Source organism: Drosophila kikkawai, chromosome 2L (assembly GCF_030179895.1).
Source record: "Drosophila kikkawai strain 14028-0561.14 chromosome 2L, DkikHiC1v2, whole genome shotgun sequence".
Taxonomy (NCBI): Eukaryota; Metazoa; Arthropoda; class Insecta; order Diptera; family Drosophilidae; genus Drosophila; species Drosophila kikkawai.
Genome location: NC_091728.1, coordinates 28043056 through 28063229, shown reverse-complemented (window position 1 = coordinate 28063229; position 20174 = coordinate 28043056). Strand labels below are relative to the sequence as shown.

General features: G+C 40.1%; 1 protein-coding gene across 1 annotated transcript in view; it reads right to left on the bottom strand.

The window, feature by feature from the left end:
* Nucleotides 1–1162: 1162 nt before the first annotated feature.
* LOC108079048 (uncharacterized) overlaps nt 1163–20174 on the bottom strand; it is a 34562-nt gene continuing 15550 nt past the window's right edge. Inside the window, exons 2-4 of the mRNA XM_041776194.1 lie at nt 1550–1779; nt 1384–1494; nt 1163–1310 (exon numbers count right to left, since the gene is read on the bottom strand). Coding sequence (XP_041632128.1) covers nt 1163–1310; nt 1384–1494; nt 1550–1779 — 489 coding nt within the window. The remainder of the gene's footprint in view (nt 1311–1383; nt 1495–1549; nt 1780–20174) is intronic.

The window sequence follows — 20174 nt, the reverse complement described above, 5'->3', positions numbered from 1 at the left end:
TGGCAAGAACCCACGCATTCTGATCATCAAAGGAACATCATCCAGGTCAATATTGGGAGACATTGCGGACTCGACTGAGGTATTGTTCCTCGCAGGAGTGTTCAGGAGCACATTTTCATCTTGTACGATTGCCATTTGTTGAGAATTTTGATTGTGAGTGTTTTCTGTGTTCATGTCTCTGTTAGTGTAATCACTCCCAAGAAAGTCAGATGCAGAAAACTTTTGTGGGTTGAACGGAAAAATTCCACTCTTTTCAAAACCTGATTTGATATTTTGTTTGTAGTTTCTCACCATTTTGGCAACCTGCGATGGAAAATTTAGAAAATCAAATTTGGAAAGGTGGTTCATGTATCCCCACAAGTACTGGTTCATGTATCCCCACAAGTCATTAGCCAATTAGAAGTGATTTGAAGAAAACATGAAATATTTAAACTGCGTGAGCTATCCGTGGAAATATCATAATTTGCGTCCTCTTACGATAAAATAACATTTTATGAAGTTTAATGCCACTGGCGAAGCACGATAAAATTTTTCCAAGAAAACGTTAGGTCACAATTGAAGCTGCAAACGGCGAATACAAACTTCGATTAGCGATAAAAACGACGGGTGTGAGGTTAGGATATCGACTAAGTAAGCAACACACATATAGATGGCTCACAAAATCATGACAGAAGGTGAAATATTTGTAGTGGTTCATCTATCCCTATGGTTCACCTAACCCCACTCTCCCCTACATGTACTCATCAATTAACAGACTGAACTTTTCGTTGCCCAGGTCAAGACGCAGATCTTCATTAAAGTGCACAGACACTACATTTTTAATAAAGTTAGTACACTTGGTTCTGTGCAATTTAACCTTCTGTGTTTATACAAATTCACTTAGGTGGCCAACTGGCTCAATAGCACAATGCTGGGCTATAAACATAGCTATCGCAACTTCTTGGCGACAAGTTTCTGAAGATTTTACCTACTGGAAACAAATTTTACTTTGTTTCTACTACCACCAAAACGAGGATGTGCACCAAAACGAAGTTCAGCTCAAATTGGAGGCATGTTTTTTTTTATTTTCTTTTTTATTTTAAAAATACTATATTTAGCTCTTTATATTGACCGATTTTTAAAAGTGCCTTTTTATAAATAAATAAATACATAATTTATATAATTAAGTGTCAATTCGTAGGGAAAATGAAATTAAATCGATTAGCTTAATATTACAATCATATTTGGAACAGTTTTTAAAGAATCCTTCTTTCTCTGCAATTATTAAATCATGAGCATGCTCAGCATAAGAGTTTAAAGTAGAAGATGGACTGAAAATGTAATTAGTCGTATAAATATAGATTAATATATATATAAATATATAAATATTTGAAGATGACGCACCTTAAAAGTAAAAGTAGAATTTCGGCAGCAGTGTTAAAGTCCGTAGCGAATCGGTTTTTCTTCACTTCGCAAATAATTTGTAATAAGCAGGCGTGACCGTTAAATCCAAAACTTTGTGATAAATAAGAATTAATGTGGATTCGACATTCAATTATTATACATTTACCTGTCAAGCACTTTTTTCATGAAATCATACATTTTCCATCGAAAACCGTCCTTTGTAAGAGTTAATTTCTTTCCAACGTTTTGGAAACTTTTTTTTTTGTATTCAGGAAATAATGGATTTTGCCTAAATACGCTTTCATTAAAGGGAAGGTAGAATTCTGCTTTTAAAACGTAACCCACTGTAAGTGATTCATAGTCAAGATCAGCTGGAATGCCAATTCCAGCAATAAACTGAAATTTTACAAAAATAGTTTTATAATGCATACTATTAGTATTATTTTACTGCAGACTAATTTACAAAGCTTAAGAAATAAGTAGGCAAGCGGCCCAAGCTGCTTAAGTACGATAAAAAGCATCTAAAAGATGTGAGAGAAAGCTAGGGGAAAATCGTCTAACACAAGCATTCATAATCGCTAATTGAAAGGGTCATAACAAGAAGAGGAAGGGTCATACCATCAGATAAATAAGATATGTTCAATAAAATTTCGAAAACATTTTTTTTAATTTGAATAAATTTAAGATTTAAAAAATTTTAAGGGGTTATCCGGGTTTTAAAGCACAGAAAAGGCATATTTTCGTGGATTTTTTTAAAAGATCATACGATAATTTTACAAATTTCATTTATTGTAAATTAAAATATAAGGTTTAAACTACATTGTGTAAAAATTTGAACAAAAAATATTAAAAAATTAGCCGTTGAGGCAGGCTTGAACTTAACCCCACAAAAAATTATGTCTTTGCGGTAGGCAGGATATTTCCGTCAATGTTTATAAGAAATCAAAAAACCAAAGTTTTTCTGTTACTGTATGTATCTGGCTTGTCTTTGAACGAAGGATTTTTTTAAATTAAAAATTTAATTTTTGGTAGCGCTTTTCATAAAAAGTTTCATATTTTACGTCATTTTTGGCCATATTTTGGCTTATAAAATGAGTTGTAATTGAAGATAAAACAAAATCCTTCGTTAAACGAAAAGAAAAATATGTCTACAGTTTTGGTTCAATCGACTTGAAATTTTCGGACAACATTCCTGACACTTTTTACTATTATATGAAAAAGTTTGATAGCAACGACCTATACAGATAAAAATTGGCAAAGTTCTACAGACTCGAAGTCTAGTCGGCTTCGATTTGATAGTGTTTATTTGTTTGTCTTTTAACCGTAATCATTATAAGTTTTATTTTAAAAATCGCGTGATAATGTTGTGACGCTTCTTCTTAGGAGACGAACAACATCTATATATACATATACCAACACAGATCAACAAGGAGTCGTTATATGTTATATTCCTCTTTTATGTTCCTTATAGCTTAGCAATCGTTTCTTACCTAGGTTATGTTTGGGATGTAGGGTACTGTTTGTGGGGAAGACAACGAATTTGCCACCCTTTAGTTTATAATAAAAAAGACGCACGATAGGTATTTTAATATAAGCCGTTTTTAATGTGTTTGTTTCATCGGAGCTGCAGACTGTGTGTATACAAAGCTTGGCTTCAGAATATATATATGTTTATGGGATGACAAATGTAGTTTTGTAGTTTACCGCGACAGCTTAGGCGAGATAAGGAAAGAGTAGAAAGAGAAAACAAAAGAGCGGTGCAGGTGCAGTGGTACACCTATGCGCGCGTGACTAGGTGCTGGCGGTCTGCTCCGAACACACTCCCCCCGTTGGAAGAGGTACGGTTCCAACTATCTCGGAATCGATGGGCAGAGCGGCTAGTTTGGCGACGGCTCTCTTGATTAGACCCGTAGCTGTACGGACCATAGCTACTCTGATGATGCCGTCTCCGCCGGGTATGACTTCCTCGATGCAGGTCAGATCAGCAGGGTTGGGCATCCTCGATAACCCTCCAGAGACTATCCAACCAAGTTTGGTGTTCTGAAGAGTTGGCAAAGTCCTGTCCAAATGAATTTTTCCTGTGGAGATTATTTGGAAAAACAAATCAGCGCCAAGCAAAAGGTCAATTCGTTGCAATTGATTAAAATAAGGATCAGCGAGCGAAATGTTCTGCGGAATTCTCCATGATGTTGCATCTATATTGAAATGGGGCTGGTAATCCGTGATACTGTGAGTCACAACAGCTGCGAATGACGCACGATAGCTGGCATCCCGTGATTGCGCAACAATATCGACTACCCTATCCGAACTCATGGAATATTTTCCTATCCCTGCAATCGAGATTTGCGAGTTTTTATGATTCAAATTAAGTTGACTAGCTAAGCGAGAGGTTATGAAGTTTAGCTGAGAGGCAGAATCTAAAATTGCTCGGCAAGGCGTAAATGCTCAACTTCTATTTCTCAAGTAAATAATTGCAGTCGGAATCAACACGTTGTCATTTGGCATAATATTTGAGGCTTTGGGTGGAGGGCTTGATAAGTGATGATCAGGATGAGATGATGCTTGCGAACATGATACTAATGCTGATGCTGAAGTAGATGGCAATGGCTGAGAGCTCGAGGATGGATCGCATGATGGAGATGAGATGGATGGTGCGGATGGGTCATGATTCATGTGTAATAATGAATGGTGCTTCATGCGACAATATCTGCAGTGCGTCGACTTGCATTGCTGCAAACTATGCCCCTTGCGCAAACAGTTCAAGCAAAGGTGCAACTTCTTTGCTTCTCGATACCGAAGATTCGGACTCAAATTAAAAAATCGAGGGCATTTTTGCAAATAATGATCCCTTGCATCGCAACATATCTGATGACTTGAGGTAGTGGCAGAAGCAATAAGTGCACTTGGATTGTATGTGCGCAAGTTTTTTCCCACCTGCTGGCCTGGTGTTTGAGTTACCCAGGCTTGATCCAAGTTTTCCATCATCCTGCACCTCTTCTTCAAAAACGACTCCATAGCTTCCCAGGTAGGCAGCTCCGTGATCGATAAATCCTCTTCCCATTTCTCACGCGTCCTATGATCCAGCTTTCGAGTGACGATGTGTATTAGAAGCCCATCCAAAATCTGTTGCGTAGTGGCCAGGGTTCGAATTGCTCGTAAACGTGAATTCATGCAATCACTGAGCTCCCGAAGACCCTTTGACGATCCCTTCTCGACACCCTTTGAACCAAATATTGCCTGTACGTGTGCCTGAATATGTAAAACTTTATTATCGAATCGATTTATCAGCAAATTCATAGCCTTATGATAGTTTGCATGTGAGGGTTCGAGCGAGCGTATGGTCTCCAAAGCCACGCCGCCTAAACTCGACCGCAAGTATTGTAACTTTTCAATGTCAGTTAGCTCATCATCATTCCCGATGACCGTAGTGAACGTCGCTAGAAAATCCGGCCGAATCCTCCGAATAGGATCCATGAAACCAAGCAATTTCCAGATTTGGCAAACGAGGCTTCCTAGATCTAAAAGAAAGATCCGGGTGGTTAGGCATTTCAATGGATGTTGAATTGGCAGCGGTTGAAGCCGGCAAATGCGACTTGTGATGAGCAGCTAAGCCTCGGCTTAGTTTCGCCTTTACATCCATGAAAACTCCGGAAAATCTAGTCGCTCCAACGATGTCTGCGCAGCATCAAATGCCTCGTTTAAGGAGTTGATCCAATCCATTCGCGCGAGTAAATCAGCTTCATCGAACTGATTGACCGAATCACCATTTAAATAAAATTTCATGGAGCTTATTTGCCTCAAAATAGAGTCGGCTTTGGCTCGGTAGAAGTCCACGTCACTTGGGGATTCATTTGGTGCCCGAACCGAATTTTCCGTATCAGACATATTTTTTATTCGATCACGAGAAAAAAAATAAAATAAATTAAAATGTCTGACCGCGTCAGAGGCACGAAACACCCTATGCTTTCTACCGCGAAAATGTAGAGCAGGGGTGCCCAAACGTTGCTTATGGCAGAGCAACACATAAATGAAAACACAAATACATTTACGCAAACGTTTTTTTCTACTTAAAATTTCTGCACTGAAAAAAATGAAAGTAAATGATATGTTGTGAAATGCCTTTGAAAATTAAACTTCCTTTCATTTACTAATTCGTTAAAGCGAACAATGCATTGGGGCTCACTAAAGCAATTTTCACAAAAAAAGAAATTAGGGTAAGGTGGGGTAAAGCCGACAGTGTGGGTAAACCCGACCTCCCTCTGTTTTCGAAAAACGGAAGCACTACGCAAACTAATATTAGTGTTGTCGTGTAGAGCATCGAAAACAATGAAAATGGTGGTATGACAGCATTTTATTAGTCAACATTGAGATGGTCAAACGACAACAAGTTTGTTTTCACAATTTTGAATTTCATTTTTGTGCATAATTAACTGCAGGATTTTTCTTTTTGTCAAAGTTATCGCATGAAAAGGTAAGTGGATTTAGATTCTTTGAATAAAGTCCTACAAAGTGCATATAAGTTTGGTTCATTTTTTTTCATAATTTCTTTTTTAATTGCGTTTTTATGAAAAATTACGTGGTGGGGCAAATCCGACCTCTAAATAGTGGGGTAAGTCCTGCCGCAAAAAATCCAAAAAAAACAACAATCACACCAAAACCATCAACATCGCAGCCAATCAAACGTTCAACTCGAACCAAAAAACGCCAGCAAGCTATTTGAGCAGCGAATCAAATGATACTGATTAATTATTTTGCTATTTTAATTTTTTTAATTCTTTTATCTTTTATTACCATTATATAACATAACATTGATTGATTTATCATTGCAAAACCTATATTTAGGTTATATCTGTACTAAATCAACCAAAAACATAGGCGGTCGGGTTTACCCCATCATTTTTGAACATAGCAAATATGAACTTTTTCGTAAAACGCTTGTATCTCAAAACTTTTCAAAGGTATGAATAAAATGCTATGCATAGAACGTTGCGCAAAAGTCTAACCTTTAATTTGGTATATATAACGACTTTATCCGATGTAAAATAAACATTTTATAGCCAAAACCATTTACTAGGTCGGCTTTACCCCACCTTACCCTAGTTTCTGCAATATCAAACATCTTGCCTGTAACGCAAAATACAACTGATTTTTCGCGATGTACATTTTTCGACGATCCAACAACAACTTACATTCGGACAAGCGAGATAACGGTGAAGCCTACGAAAGTGTTGTTGCCGAGATCAACGAAGACGCGGAGAATGAAGAGAATGCGCAATATTGTTAGTGTAATCTGCTTTGCTTATGGAGTGAGTCGTGCATGTACATATATGGCGATTGCTTTGCCTATGCCTAAGAGCAATTACAAAAACAATGCGAGCGACAAGAGCTATGGGCTGGGCATGACTGATGTAGAGGTTACAAGCGTCGCCGAAATGCAACGGAACCTTAAACTTGTTGTTGTTGTTTTTGCCGGTAAGTTGCCTACTTAGCAACAGCGGATATATGCGAACGAATGTATGTATGTATGGCGGTGGCTATATGTACATATATATATATGCACTATGCGTTAATAAAAAACGATTAAATTCGATTCACTTTTATGTCAAATTATTTGCACAACACAGTTTTGATTTTTCACAGCGCGAAATGTACAAAAAATCAATCGGCCGGCTGCGCACTGTTTGTATGTATGTTTGTGTGTTTGTGACCGAATGCCCGCAAACGACAGCAAACAAGCGTTTTGTTTAAACGATATTAAACAATTACGAAACCGAAATGCAGACTCCGATAAAGATCACGTCGGGGTCACCAAAATGTTTGTGGGGAAGACAACGAATTTGCCACCCTTTAGTTTATAATAAAAAAGACGCACGATAGGTATTTTAATATAAGCCGTTTTTAATGTGTTTGTTTCATCGGAGCTGCAGACTGTGTGTATACAAAGCTTGGCTTCAGAATATATATATGTTTATGGGATGACAAATGTAGTTTTGTAGTTTACCGCGACAGCTTAGGCGAGATAAGGAAAGAGTAGAAAGAGAAAACAAAAGAGCGGTGCAGGTGCAGTGGTACACCTATGCGCGCGTGACTAGGTGCTGGCGGTCTGCTCCGAACAGGTACCTTAGATCTAAGTCGGCACTGAAGCCTTGTTAAATATTATTATTATTATTAAAATAAGCAAACCGAACCAAATCTAAGTTTTATACATTTATGTAAAAAAGGTGTTGGGATTTTCCCCCCAACGCAGGTGCATGAGTATCCAGATCAAATAAGTACACTTAAGCAGTTCGGGAGAACAAAAGGTACGCGCAAGATCGACTGCTCTTTTCTAGAAATTTCGCCGCGAAGGCCGGAAATCAAAAGTGTGGCCAGTTACAATGATATTAAATTGGCCAAACGGTTCCCAGATGGGGTTACCAGATTGGTACTTTGAATAAGGCGCTTCATTCGAACACACCCCCTCAAAGTAGCAATCGTATACTACATATTTGTTATGCCCAGAGAAAGGATACAATTATTATGCTTGCTACTGCATAATCTTTTGGTGAGGACATCAGGGGGCATCTTCTCAGTCGGCATCAGAGAGCTGCATTGAGTATGATCGGTCCGGATTGATCTACAACGCTCAAGCCGATCACAACTCAACACAGAAGATCGCCACAACATGCTCGATCGATCTTCGCGAACAAAACGAACAATCTCGTTCAGTTGGCTTGATTGCTCTGCTTCCTGATTCAAACTGATTTTTTGGTACCGGTATGATGATCGGAACTGATTGTGCAGAAAAAGAACGATCAAGTCCAACGATTCAAAAGAGCTCAGGCTTCACTCATGTTGCGCCTGATTTGATTGTGAATGATGCAATCAGATCGAGAATTGCCTCGCGAAATGTGTTAAATTTTTTTTTTTTAACATATCTACATATATAAATATTTAAATGTTTTAAAGGAAACAAGTTGCGTTTAAACTAACTGATACAAATGACTTCAGTTATTTCTTCATAATTTACTAGTATAACTAAAATTTATGTTATGCAGAAAAAACTTAATATTTAATGCTTATAATTAATAAACAAACAGTCTGCGTCCGAGATTCTGCTAAATTTCGTCAGACTGAACCGAACCACTCGAAAACCGGTGTGACCGAACGGTATGATTGCGATCGGCCTGAATGGAAGCAGCAGTCTCGATCATTCTTTGTTGCTCATACAACGCGTACGATCAAAAAAAATCATTCCGAACCAAGTCAAGGATCGGAACTGAATGTTCGCTTCGATCACGCTTGCTAACGATCATTCAATTTTGTTGATGCAAAGTTTTGACTCACAAAAAATCCGAGTCAATGATCGGGTATGATCAAAAAAATGTTGATCGTTGCAGCTCTCTGGTCGGCATGTACACCACCGTGATATCACCACTCTTCTCCTTCTCTTGTATGAAGTGATGTCGGACATTAATGTGTTTAGTCCGAGGATGGAAGCCGAACCCCTTCACCAGTTTTTGTGCGCTCTGGTTGTCGTTGAAAATTCGAACGGAATCACAAGTCGATCCGATCCGGTTAAAAAGAGCCTTCAAATACAGCGCCTCCTTAACGCCTTCCGACATCGCCATGTACTCTGACTCAGTACTCGACAAAGCCAAGGTACGCTGTTTACGCGCCTCCCAGGATATGGAAGCGCCTGCCAGGATGAACGCTTGCCCTGAATAAGAGCGACGGTCAGATAGGTTGGACCCCCAATCCGCATCCACAAGGCCGTAAAAGTCATCTCCAGTTCTCTTGAAGAGTAACCCAAGCATCTTGGTACCCTTTAAGTACCCTAGGATACGCTTCGACGCCTTCCAGGGCTCGGCTGAGTAGTTGGAGTCGAATTGACTCAGGAAATTCACTGCGAACGCGATATCTGGTCGCGTAGAAACTGCAAGAAACATAAGAGAACCAATTAAGCTTTGATAAGGATACCGTTTCATCTCCTCCTCGTCTGGGTTCTCTGGTCGCTTCAGTGCTGATTTGGACCCGATCGGGGTGATAGCCAGCTTGCAGTCTTCCATTCTGTATTTTCGAAGGATAGCGTCGATGTACTTCTCTTGGCTCATGAAGACTGTCTGCTGCCTTGCATTCTGTTTGAACTCGATGCCCAAGCATGTTTTGACTGGTCCAAAATCCTTCATCTTGAATGATGCTCCCAAGTGAGCTTTGGTTTCAAGCAGTCAATTAGGATAATTTGACGCCAAAAGCAAATCATCAACATATATGGTGACCAGTAGAAACTTTCCGTCTGCTTGCTTGACAAACAGGCATGGATCTTGCTCAGTTGGGTGGAGTCCGATTTCCTTAAGCTTCTCTGTAAGCTTGCAATACCAACGAAGTCCTAATTGACGAAGTCCGTAGAGTGCCTTTCGTAGTAAACAAACAAGATCACTCATTTGTTTTAAGGATTTTCTCCAAAAACATGCTGCCTTTCTAAATTCTGTCGATGCTAGCTCCTGCTTCGATCCGATTTTCGCGTCTGATTCCAGCTGCTCCATGAACTCGTTGAAACCCTCAGGTATATCCATGAATACCTGCTCCTCTAGCTCACCGTTGAGGTAGGCAGTGACGACGTCCATTTGGTGAATTTCCATCTGAAATTCTGCTGATAGAGCAACCAATGATGGCAGCAGCAGGCGACGTGGATGCCTGATCGGTGTAGACAGGCTGCTGAACCGGGAGCATGGTGGCTTCGCCCCGTCCGAGAATGGGGACCGGTGCAACAACTTCAGCAGAGACTGCAGCGTCCAACGTGGACGCCTGGACAACGTTGACTGGCTGCTGATCCAACGGCCTGACAAGATCTTCAAACATAGAAGTTGGGAACGATGCAGCATCATCACCAGAGCCGTTGTCCACGGCTGCAGGCTTGGCACGTGGGGTGAACTGCATAAGGGGGCATTCAGGGTCTGGAAGAGATAATAACTTATCAGACAGGTTGCTCCTGTTTTTGTTTGCGGGGTCACTTAGCAGTTTTAGCGACTTAAAGTGGTGTTCCGCCTTCTGTAACCGAGTTGACAACTCCTTAAAGCCGGCCGCCAACGACTGAAACTGCAGGTGAGTTTGCCTCATGAAAACCCGCATATCGGATTTGATATGCAGGCAGCTCGGGCACGTCCAGTCCAATCCAGCATTTTCTCGAATGCGATCAGAGATACGCGATCCACTTTGTCCCAGATCGGCACATCCAACGTGGCGATATTATCGCAGAGCCAGCAGTAAACTGTGACCTGCCGCGAAGAAATTTTTTGGCCGTTCGGGCACGTAGGGAAACAACACGTAGCCATTTTGGATTAAAAATACTTTATCCAGGTAAATTATAAATTGTTTTAATTTATTTGCGCGACGAAAGAGCCGATCAAAACAAATCATCCAATTGTTTTATAAACAATTGTTTAAGTTTCGCGGCTAACAGACCGATCAAAACAGAGAGCAAAGAGCGCGCAAATAAAAGATTTTATTTAAGCGCCTAAAGATAAGAAATTTGTGTTATTGATATTAGCTAGCGCCAACAACAACACAAGGCGATGCAGCGATAAGCGGTAAACACAATGCACAAGAATAGGAAGGCAATTGTAAAACCGAAATTGTTTTACGACGATAAAGTCACAGACTTTATTTAGAAAGGTCCGGTTGTTTATTGATTATGAAGTTCACAGAAGCACCGACCACTTTGCAAATATTTGGGCTTTGATAAATAAAATTTAAATATTCTTTTATTTGAGATTTAAACTGAGTTGCGGCCCTAATTGTCTTATATCTATGTGGCAGATTGTTCCACAGACGGATAGCATTAGTAAAGAATTGCCTATTTGAGCACAGCGAATTATATCTTGGGCATATATAATTATTCGTTCTAGTTGAGGTAGCAGATTTGAGTTTGTCAAACAAGTATGTTGGTTCTTGGGATATCACAATTTTGTGGAAATATAATAGAGTCCTATAGCGAATCCACGAGGTCAAGTTTAAGTCAAGAATTTTATTAGTCAAGTGTGATACATGGTCAAGTCGTTTTAGATTAAAGACATACCGTACAATTGAGTTCAAACCTATAGCCAGCTTGTGCATATCGCGTGTATCGCAGTGTCCAAATACTTCCACTCCATAGAACATAGTTGGTATTAAAATTACCCTGGCTACTAAAAGCCTTATTTGGATCGGGAGGAATGACTTGGAATATGACAGCTGCCTTAGCATACCGTATGTTCGCCCTGTAGCTTTGGATATATGTTTGCTCCAGCTAAGGGTGTTACTAAATGTAAATCCTAAATTTACTGCACTATGCTCAAATTGAATCAGCGTGCCATTGATTGCTAGATTTGGAATGTTCGTTGTATCAATCGGTTTTTTGGCAATTACTATACACTTTGATTTACTAGGATTTATACACAAGCCATTACCTTTTGCCCACTTATAAATTACATTAAGCATATTATTACTTACACTAACACAAACATTTAACTGCCTAATGGGACTGCTACATATATTTGCACATCGTCTGCATACAAGTGGACTTCACAATCAGACAAGAGACTGGGCAAATCATTCACATACATGGAAAACAATAATGGACCCAAGACTGATCCTTGAGGAACACCACGTGAGAGTTGGCAAAAGTCGGAAGTCCTAGCACCTACAACCACTGCTTGTAGCCTATCACAAAGATAGGATTCTATAAATCGAACTGCAGTACACGAGAAATTAAAGTGGTTTTTTAGTTTTGTACTTAAAATATGGTGATTGACAGAGTCAAATGCTTTACTATGGTCAAGAAGGGTCAAAAAAGTCACACAATTATTGTCAAGTTTTTGTCGAATGTCTTCCACGATAGATGTTGGCGTTTTTTCTGTATATTCTTGCCCCAATATGTCCCCAATTGTTACTATTTAATATAAACCGCCTACCTATACCTTATTTTAAAGATTTTGGATGCCTATAGACACTCTTCAAGGAATTTGCTCTTTGTTAGAGAAAAATCATTAGAAAAACTAAAATTCCTTGTCATTTAATTAATTCAGCCAAAATAGTTGGTAAATGCTCCATTTCAAATTTGCAACTGCCAATTCGACAGCCTTTGTTTACGTTTTCATGAGCCACAGCTGATCGATCAGCTGTTCGGATGCTAAATGCGCTTTAATGTTGTGTGGGAACACGAGTTTCACATTTGTGAAAAATCCCAAACATTCCTCACAAATGTGCTGTGTGGGAAGACAGTATAAGTCGAACAAAAGGGTATTGAACGGAACAGGCCAACAGCTGGGAGGTGACATGCAGAAAAGCAGTAACCGAGGGAAAAGAGTTAATTCAGAAACTTTATTTCAGCAGTGAGATACGACAGCAGAAATAACAAAAACGAAAGCCATTTTTGCATCATAAGAAAAAAAGGGAAAATTGGTTGAGTTTCAGGTAATATCACACAAAAAATATATTATCTATCGCCATGATTTTTGCTTTAAACAATAGACACATTCATAAACTGTAACCCAATCCGAAAAAAAGGAATTGTGTTTGGGCTTGCACAGATAAATCGCTACCTGCCAGGTGTCAATTTTTTCACTTTTTTCTGGCTTTTTTATATGAAATCAGATCTTACTTACAAAAGGAAAAAATAGTTTATAAATAATGCTATTTAATTTGATTACTTAAATGGTCGAAATTGACCAAATTATTAATTGAGACCACCGGAATTAAAGCCTAGTACTCTGACGACGAAAATCCGCTGTCTAATAGGGTCTCCCCACACAACGTTATAGCACATTCAACATCCGTTGAACAAACGGTCCATAAGGTTTTGCCGTTCCGAATTTTTGCAAATGGACCGCCGTTAGATCAACATTAAAATCTAAACACGGTTTTTTTGGCGATAGTTAGGCGATAGTTTTTCGGTGCAACTCTGATTCTTCTTCTTAATTTGACCATTCACCACGAAAATGAAAACAAACTTGGCGAGGAACAAATGAGATATTGAATTTAAAACGTTGCGCCAAAGCTACAAGCATGCCCAAAATATTTGTTGGCGTTTTTTCTGTATATTCTTGCCCCAATATGTCCCCAATTGTTACTTTTTAATATAAACCGCCTACCTCTACCTTATTTTAAAGATTTTGGATGGCTAGACACTCTTCGGGGAATTTGCTTTTTGTTAGAGAAAAATCATTAGAAAAACTAAAATTCCTTGTCATTTAATTCATTTAAATTTAGTGCGGATAAATTCTGACGCAATCTGTGCCTTTTGCTGTTGTACAACAGCCAAAATAGTTGGTAAATGCTCCATTTCAAATTTGCAACTGCCAATTCGACAGCCTTTGTTTACGTTTTCATGAGCCACAGCTGATCGATCAGCTGTTCGGATGTTGAATGTGCTTTGACGTTGTGTGGGAACACGAGTTTCACATTTGTGAAAAATCCCAAACGTTCCTAACAAATGTGCTGTGTGGGAAGACAGTATAAATTTTGACAGCGGCCAAACTCCAATGGCGTTGCCAGATCAAGATAGTAAACATCTGATATCCCGCTGTCTAAATAGTTCATTTGATTTATTTAGACACCCCTAATGGAGGGAAAGTTAAAGAAAAAAGTGGCTGTCAATGTGAAGCCCATAATATGGAATTTAACCCACAAAGGACATTTTAATGGCATATTTATTAATATTTTCAATATTTTTTTTGAATATTTGTTTACAAACAGCTGTCAGTGTGACCAAAGAAAAACCTTAAACGCCATAAAAAGTACATTTGGCGTTTTATTATTATTTTTTGGTCACAATGGTTCGGTAACGAATTTAGACAGCGGATTTTCGTCGTCAAAGTACTAGGCTTAAAACTGTAAAAAATGTGGCAGCATCTTAAATGACAAAACCGGAGCAGGTAAAAACGAAAACGGAAAAATTTTACGATTACCGGAGCAGGCCTGTATATCTTTTTTGGATGGGCTGAGCCACCTACTACACTATAACTACCTTTGTGAATCTATTCTGGACCAAAATCAACTTTCATCTGCTGCGTCGAGCTGCGTCTGCGGAAATGCAACAGCATAAACTAAAACTACTCAGAGTTAAATATACCAAAAAAACCGACACAATTTCATACAAACCAAAAAATAAAATAACTGTAGCGTGTGGCGGTTGCACTTTGAATTAAAAAAAATTGTTTTTTTCAGTTTTCAAATTACACAGGAACACAAAATTAAACTTTGTGAAATTTCCACGAACCATTTCAAGATGTCCATGATATTTGGGTGCTCCTGAGTAAAAGTCCCATACAAAATTATTTTCCATCACCTACAGGTTCCGCGGTATACCTAAGAATACAAAAAACCGATGTTTGCCGACATTTTGAATTACGTGGCCTATATAATAGGACTTACCTTTATTATTTTCGGTTGGACCTACTCTCAATACATCACGGCACTACTAAAAAATAGTCCCAATCGTGGACCATTGCCCATGTCTTTGGAATTCGACGCCAAAGTTGAAACTCCCAAAATTTTCAACATTTCTGTGATGAAAAAACAATTCTCAGAATTAAATCTTATATGGAACTAATTTTAAATATTCATTGAATCTATTGTTCATTGTATTCTTTAATTTCGGTTTAAAGCGTTTTCATGAGGACATTTTATTGGATTTATTAAATGAATAAAACCGCTTTTTTGGTTTGATTATCTACTACTATTTTCTGTCAAAATTCAAATAAGTCAAGGCAACCTATAGAATGGTAGTAAATATGTATCTTTTTATATATAATATAAATTTAGATTTGGACATGGGCAATGGTCCACGATTGGGACTATTTTTTAGTAGTGCCGTGATGTATTGAGAGTAGGTCCTACCGAAAATAATAAAGGTAAGTCCTATTATATAGGCCACGTAATTCAAAATGTCGGCAAACATCGGTTTTTTGTATTCTTAGGTATACCGCGGAACCTGTAGGTGATGGAAAATAATTTTGTATGGGACTTTTACTCAGGAGCACCCAAATATCATGGAAAACTTGAAATGGTTCGTGGAAATTTTTGGCTGTGTACCTGTGTTATTTTTATTTGAGCAAATACATAAAAATAAAGATAAAAACTCATTGTTTTCATAAAAAAAACCGAATTTTTCACTTTGATACCCTATTAAAAGGAAATGAGTAAGCGTGGCACATTTTCCAATAAATATGTAAATTTTACAACAAGTGGCATTATTTGCATTCAATTAATAACTTAAATTGCAGAATTGACGATAAAAATGGTTGCGACTTCAACCTAGACGGTGTGAATGGGATTGAGTACGGTTTTACGAAGTTCTTTTTATCCAGTTTAAGTTGGTATGTACTGCATTTTACAATTTGATTCAAAAATATGTATGTACATACTTATGTATTTAATTTACAGATAAAACAGGTTTCTTAAAGGACCCAGCAGCAGCGTGACCGCGCCGGACAGATCGAAATATACCATTTATTCCTCAAAAATATTCTAACGAAAGCCGCCCAAATAGAGCTTTCGATCCTCTAGCCAGTTGGCAACGCGAGCAGCTGCGCAATAAGGCACCGAACTCAAAACGAGCTAAGCTGCGCAATCCCGAGAATCTGACAGCCAGGATGCCTGGTCTCTCTGATTCTTCTCTTGTTCTTCGCCCGACTTCCTGAAAAACAACACGCCGGATCGGCGAAAATAAAGTCAAGGAAATAATGCCGAAATACTCGTGTGATCATTGGGTGGCTTAGACGGGGAAGTTGGCAGAGAGTTCTTGGCAGCCACACCTTCAAATAAAAGTTCCGCTCGGCTTTCTGTAGTGATCTCGGCCGGCACCTCCTACGCCCGGCCGAAATTCGTTACAATATACTAAAATATACTATGTCATATATCAAAATATACCACTAAAATACCATAAATAATGTCAGTTAATACGCCTGAATATTTGAACTTCATATACAGGTTAGGTTATTCCGGACGGCCCTCGAGGGGCCACACATAGGCCAATATGGCCCATAGCTATCCGGGGAAACTCCTGGATGGACCTAAAGACTATTTGTGTGGGTTTCGAGATTCTTGAATATCACGGTGTTTTTCGCAAAGGCAAGAAGTTCGCCTGGCTTCTTCCTGGAGGCATCTTCTAGCGATGCCAGAACTGGAGAGCCTAGGTATCTCAGTCTTGCCCTCGTTAGGGCCGGACATTTGCAAATGAGATGCTCCAAGGTTTCGGTTGCCTCGGATTCATCACATTTCCGGCATTTGGCGTTGTCGGTAATACCCAGCTTGTCCTTCTGCAGTCCTTCCGCGAAAGATGCAGCACGTAGTGCGAGTTTCTCGTTGTGCTCTTTACACATGATTTTTGATATTCTGCAGATTGCGGAATTACTCCTCCACCTGCTTTTTGCGCTTGCGTCAGCCCGTCTCTCTAGCTCGCTTTGGAGCGTAGGGAGATAGGGACGTTTTCTGCTCTTTCACTCGCTAGTCCGACGCCTTCGTCCGCGGTTTCGTTACCATCTATGCCTTGGTGGCTGGGAACCCAGTAGATCCTCACTGACTTAGTCGTGCTCAGACTATCTAGTGACTCCTTGCTTGCCAGTACATTTTTGGAACTGACCGCTGCTGATTGCATGGATCTTATCGCCGCTTGACTGTCTACGAACAAATTGACCGTCTCATGTGGACCGTTTATGCTCTGCGCAAGCTCTGCTGCTCTCCTTATGGCGAATACTTCCGCCTGGAATATACTGCAGTAGCTTGGTAGCTTATACGACAGCCTCATTTCAGGGTATGAACAGTATATGCCCGCTCCAACTCCTCCTTCCATCTTGGAGCCGTCGGTGTATATATTGAGGTATTGAGCAAGGTCCTGGCCTGACTTCCAGTCATTTGGTCTCATGAATACTGTTGTGTTTACATCCGGGCACGTTCTGGGTATCATGTAGTCAGATGTACTGCTCATGTCTCGACCAATTGAACTGTGACCGATACCTTGTAGCGACCAGTTTTCTGATGCAACCAGACGTTGTGCCGCCTTTCCTGCTGTCAGTTGCACTTGGATATCTAGGGGATATATGATATTATGGTTTCGGGTGCTTTGGGGGGGTGGTTGACCCCAGCGCCCCTGATATGCAGAGCAGTGCCTGCCGCTGGGTTCTGTGCATATGTAAGCTTATTATATGTTTTGTTCTCCATGGCTTGCCACCACACTAAGACTTCAGACAGCAGAGTCGGACGCACCACCGATATGTAGACCCAATGCATTAGAGCGGGTGAGAGGCCCCATGTGCTGCTAAGCATCTTCTTGGATGCATATAGCGCTATGGTGGCCTTTTTTACTCTACTACATTGGCCTTCTACGTCTGCTTGCTGTCAAGTACAATGACGAGGTATTTGACTTATGTTTTCGGGGTCAGCCTGGGTTGGTTAATTTTCGGGGGGATCCATTGCGGCACCTTGTATCTCTTGGTGAAGAGAATAAGGTCCGTCTTGTTCGCATTGATATTGAGTCCGCCACTCACATATCTCCCTGAGCGTTGTTTCCATGATCAAGCTGAGGGTCGATGGACAGACTCCCGTGATAATTATGCTTATGTCATCCTCATAAGCTGTTATCTTTGGTGCTTTCCTCTCGAATCTCTTGATACCACCAGATTCCATAGGAGGGGCGACAGAACCCCACCTTGCGGCGTGCCTCTGTGCGCTCCTCTCACCATGGAAGCGGTGCCCCAATCTGATTGTACCCGCCGGCAACTTAGAAGATTTTTTATCCACAAGTTGATAGCGGGGGACGAGTTGGTCGCTTCTAGGCGATCCATTATTGCGTCCGTGCTAACGTTGTTGAATGCCCCGGATATGTTCACGAACACTCCAAGTGCATATTCCGTAGTGTTTAGGGCTCTCTCAATGGTGGCTACCAACGAATGTAGTGCCGTCTCCACTGATTTCCTCTTCGTGTAGGTGTGCTTGTTGGTCGACAGTTGTCTTCCTACATCGTTCCTGATGTATGGGTCCAGCAGATTTTCCAGCGTTTTAGGTAGGAATGAGCTGAGGCTTATCGGTCTGTAATCCTTGGGGCTCACGTGGCTGCACTTTCCTGCTTTGGGCAGGACGACAATCCGAGAAGTCCTCCATTGGATAGGGATATAGCCCGTGCTTAAACAAGCTGAGCCATGGGGTGATCACTTCGTTGGTCGCCTGCAGCATGGCTAGAAATATTCCATCTAGTCCTGGTGCTTTTATCCTCGCAAAGGAGTCTATAGCCCAGTGGACTCTACTAGAGGATATTAGATCTTTTGGGAGATGCTCTTCTCCAGTTGCTAAGTCCTGGTGCTTATTCTCATCGGATACCTCAGTGCATCCTGGAAAATGCGCATGCATAAGTGCTGTTACGGCCTCTTCGCTGCCCTCAGTCGACTGTCCGTCGTCGCGTTTGAGCTGACTCTGTATGGTTCGCTGCTTCGATAGCAGCTTCCGGAGTCTAGCCGTTTCCGGGGCAGTCTCTATATTGGAGCAGAAGTTTCTCCATGAGTTTCTCTGCGCCTTGCGTATTTCCTTCTTGTAGTCCCTAAGTAGGACTTTGTATTCCTCATTGATGATGTCATCTTTCGCCTGCTTGGCGATTTTACAGAATTCTTTGAGTTTGTTGCGTCGGAGTGAAAGGTCCTTATTCCACCAGGGTGGCCTGGTCCTCTTTCTCGTGTCCGATATAGGGCATGATGCGTGGTACGCATCAAGCAGTTCTTTGGAGAGGCTCCTTAGGGACTTTTCTATGTGTTCCGTGGATTCTACTGTGCCCGGTGAGATCGCGAGCCGTGTCGCGATAGTCTCCTTGAACTTTCCCCAGTTAGTATTCCGGGGGTTCCTGAAGACTGATTGTTTTGGAGAGTATTCGAATGCGTATTGGAACCGTATGTACTTATGATCTGAGAATCTGAATTTCAGTTGCGAAGTTTCTAGCTTAAGTTGTAGCGTAGACCATGCAATGGTCTGTGTTGTACGACAACATATTGGTAGTTTTCGACTGATCAGCGGCGGCGGGACCCATAAAACGGTAGCTCATTCCGGGTGGGTAGGTTCTTGCTGACGTCTAAACTTGACACTACGAACTTTAAATTTAAGAGTCCCTCAACAAAACAATAAGCCTACTCAAAGACGAAAAGGTGGAATCGAAATCAAATTTAGTCTATGGATGTATGAGTAAGATCTTCAACGAACTGTAAGGGGGTGGTAGATGCTATATGTGTTCTTAACCCTCCCAACCATGTCTCTCCCTAACTGGGGAATGTTTAAGTCCCTTCTTTTTATTTAATTTATACCCCCATGTCTAAAATAAAACTTAGAAATGCATTGTTAATTCTATCCTCTGATTTGTTTTTATATTAATTTTCCTCATTTGTTACTTTTCTCCAATTCATCGTTTCCTAAATATTCATTTGTACAATTAAAGGTTTTTGTTTCTATTCATTAGGTTGTAATAATTTCCAAATTTACATGTCTTATTTAAGTTTTAAATTGTCAAATAATTTTTTATATCTACATGTTGGTTTTTAACTAATTATAATTGTTTATAAATGAATCCGCCCTAGTGTATACTGTTTAAAATGATTGTATTTATTTCCGAACAATTATATTTAATATTGTCGACCGCGCTGCGTTTGATTGCATTGAGAGCAAAAATGTGACTGATTAAGCTTTGGCTATGCACGTCATTCGATTATGCTAGTCGAAGACGTAAACAAGTTACAGTTAGGAGTTAGAAATGAATGGAAAAGTACTGGGCAGAAGCTCGCGCGCATGTGTAGCGA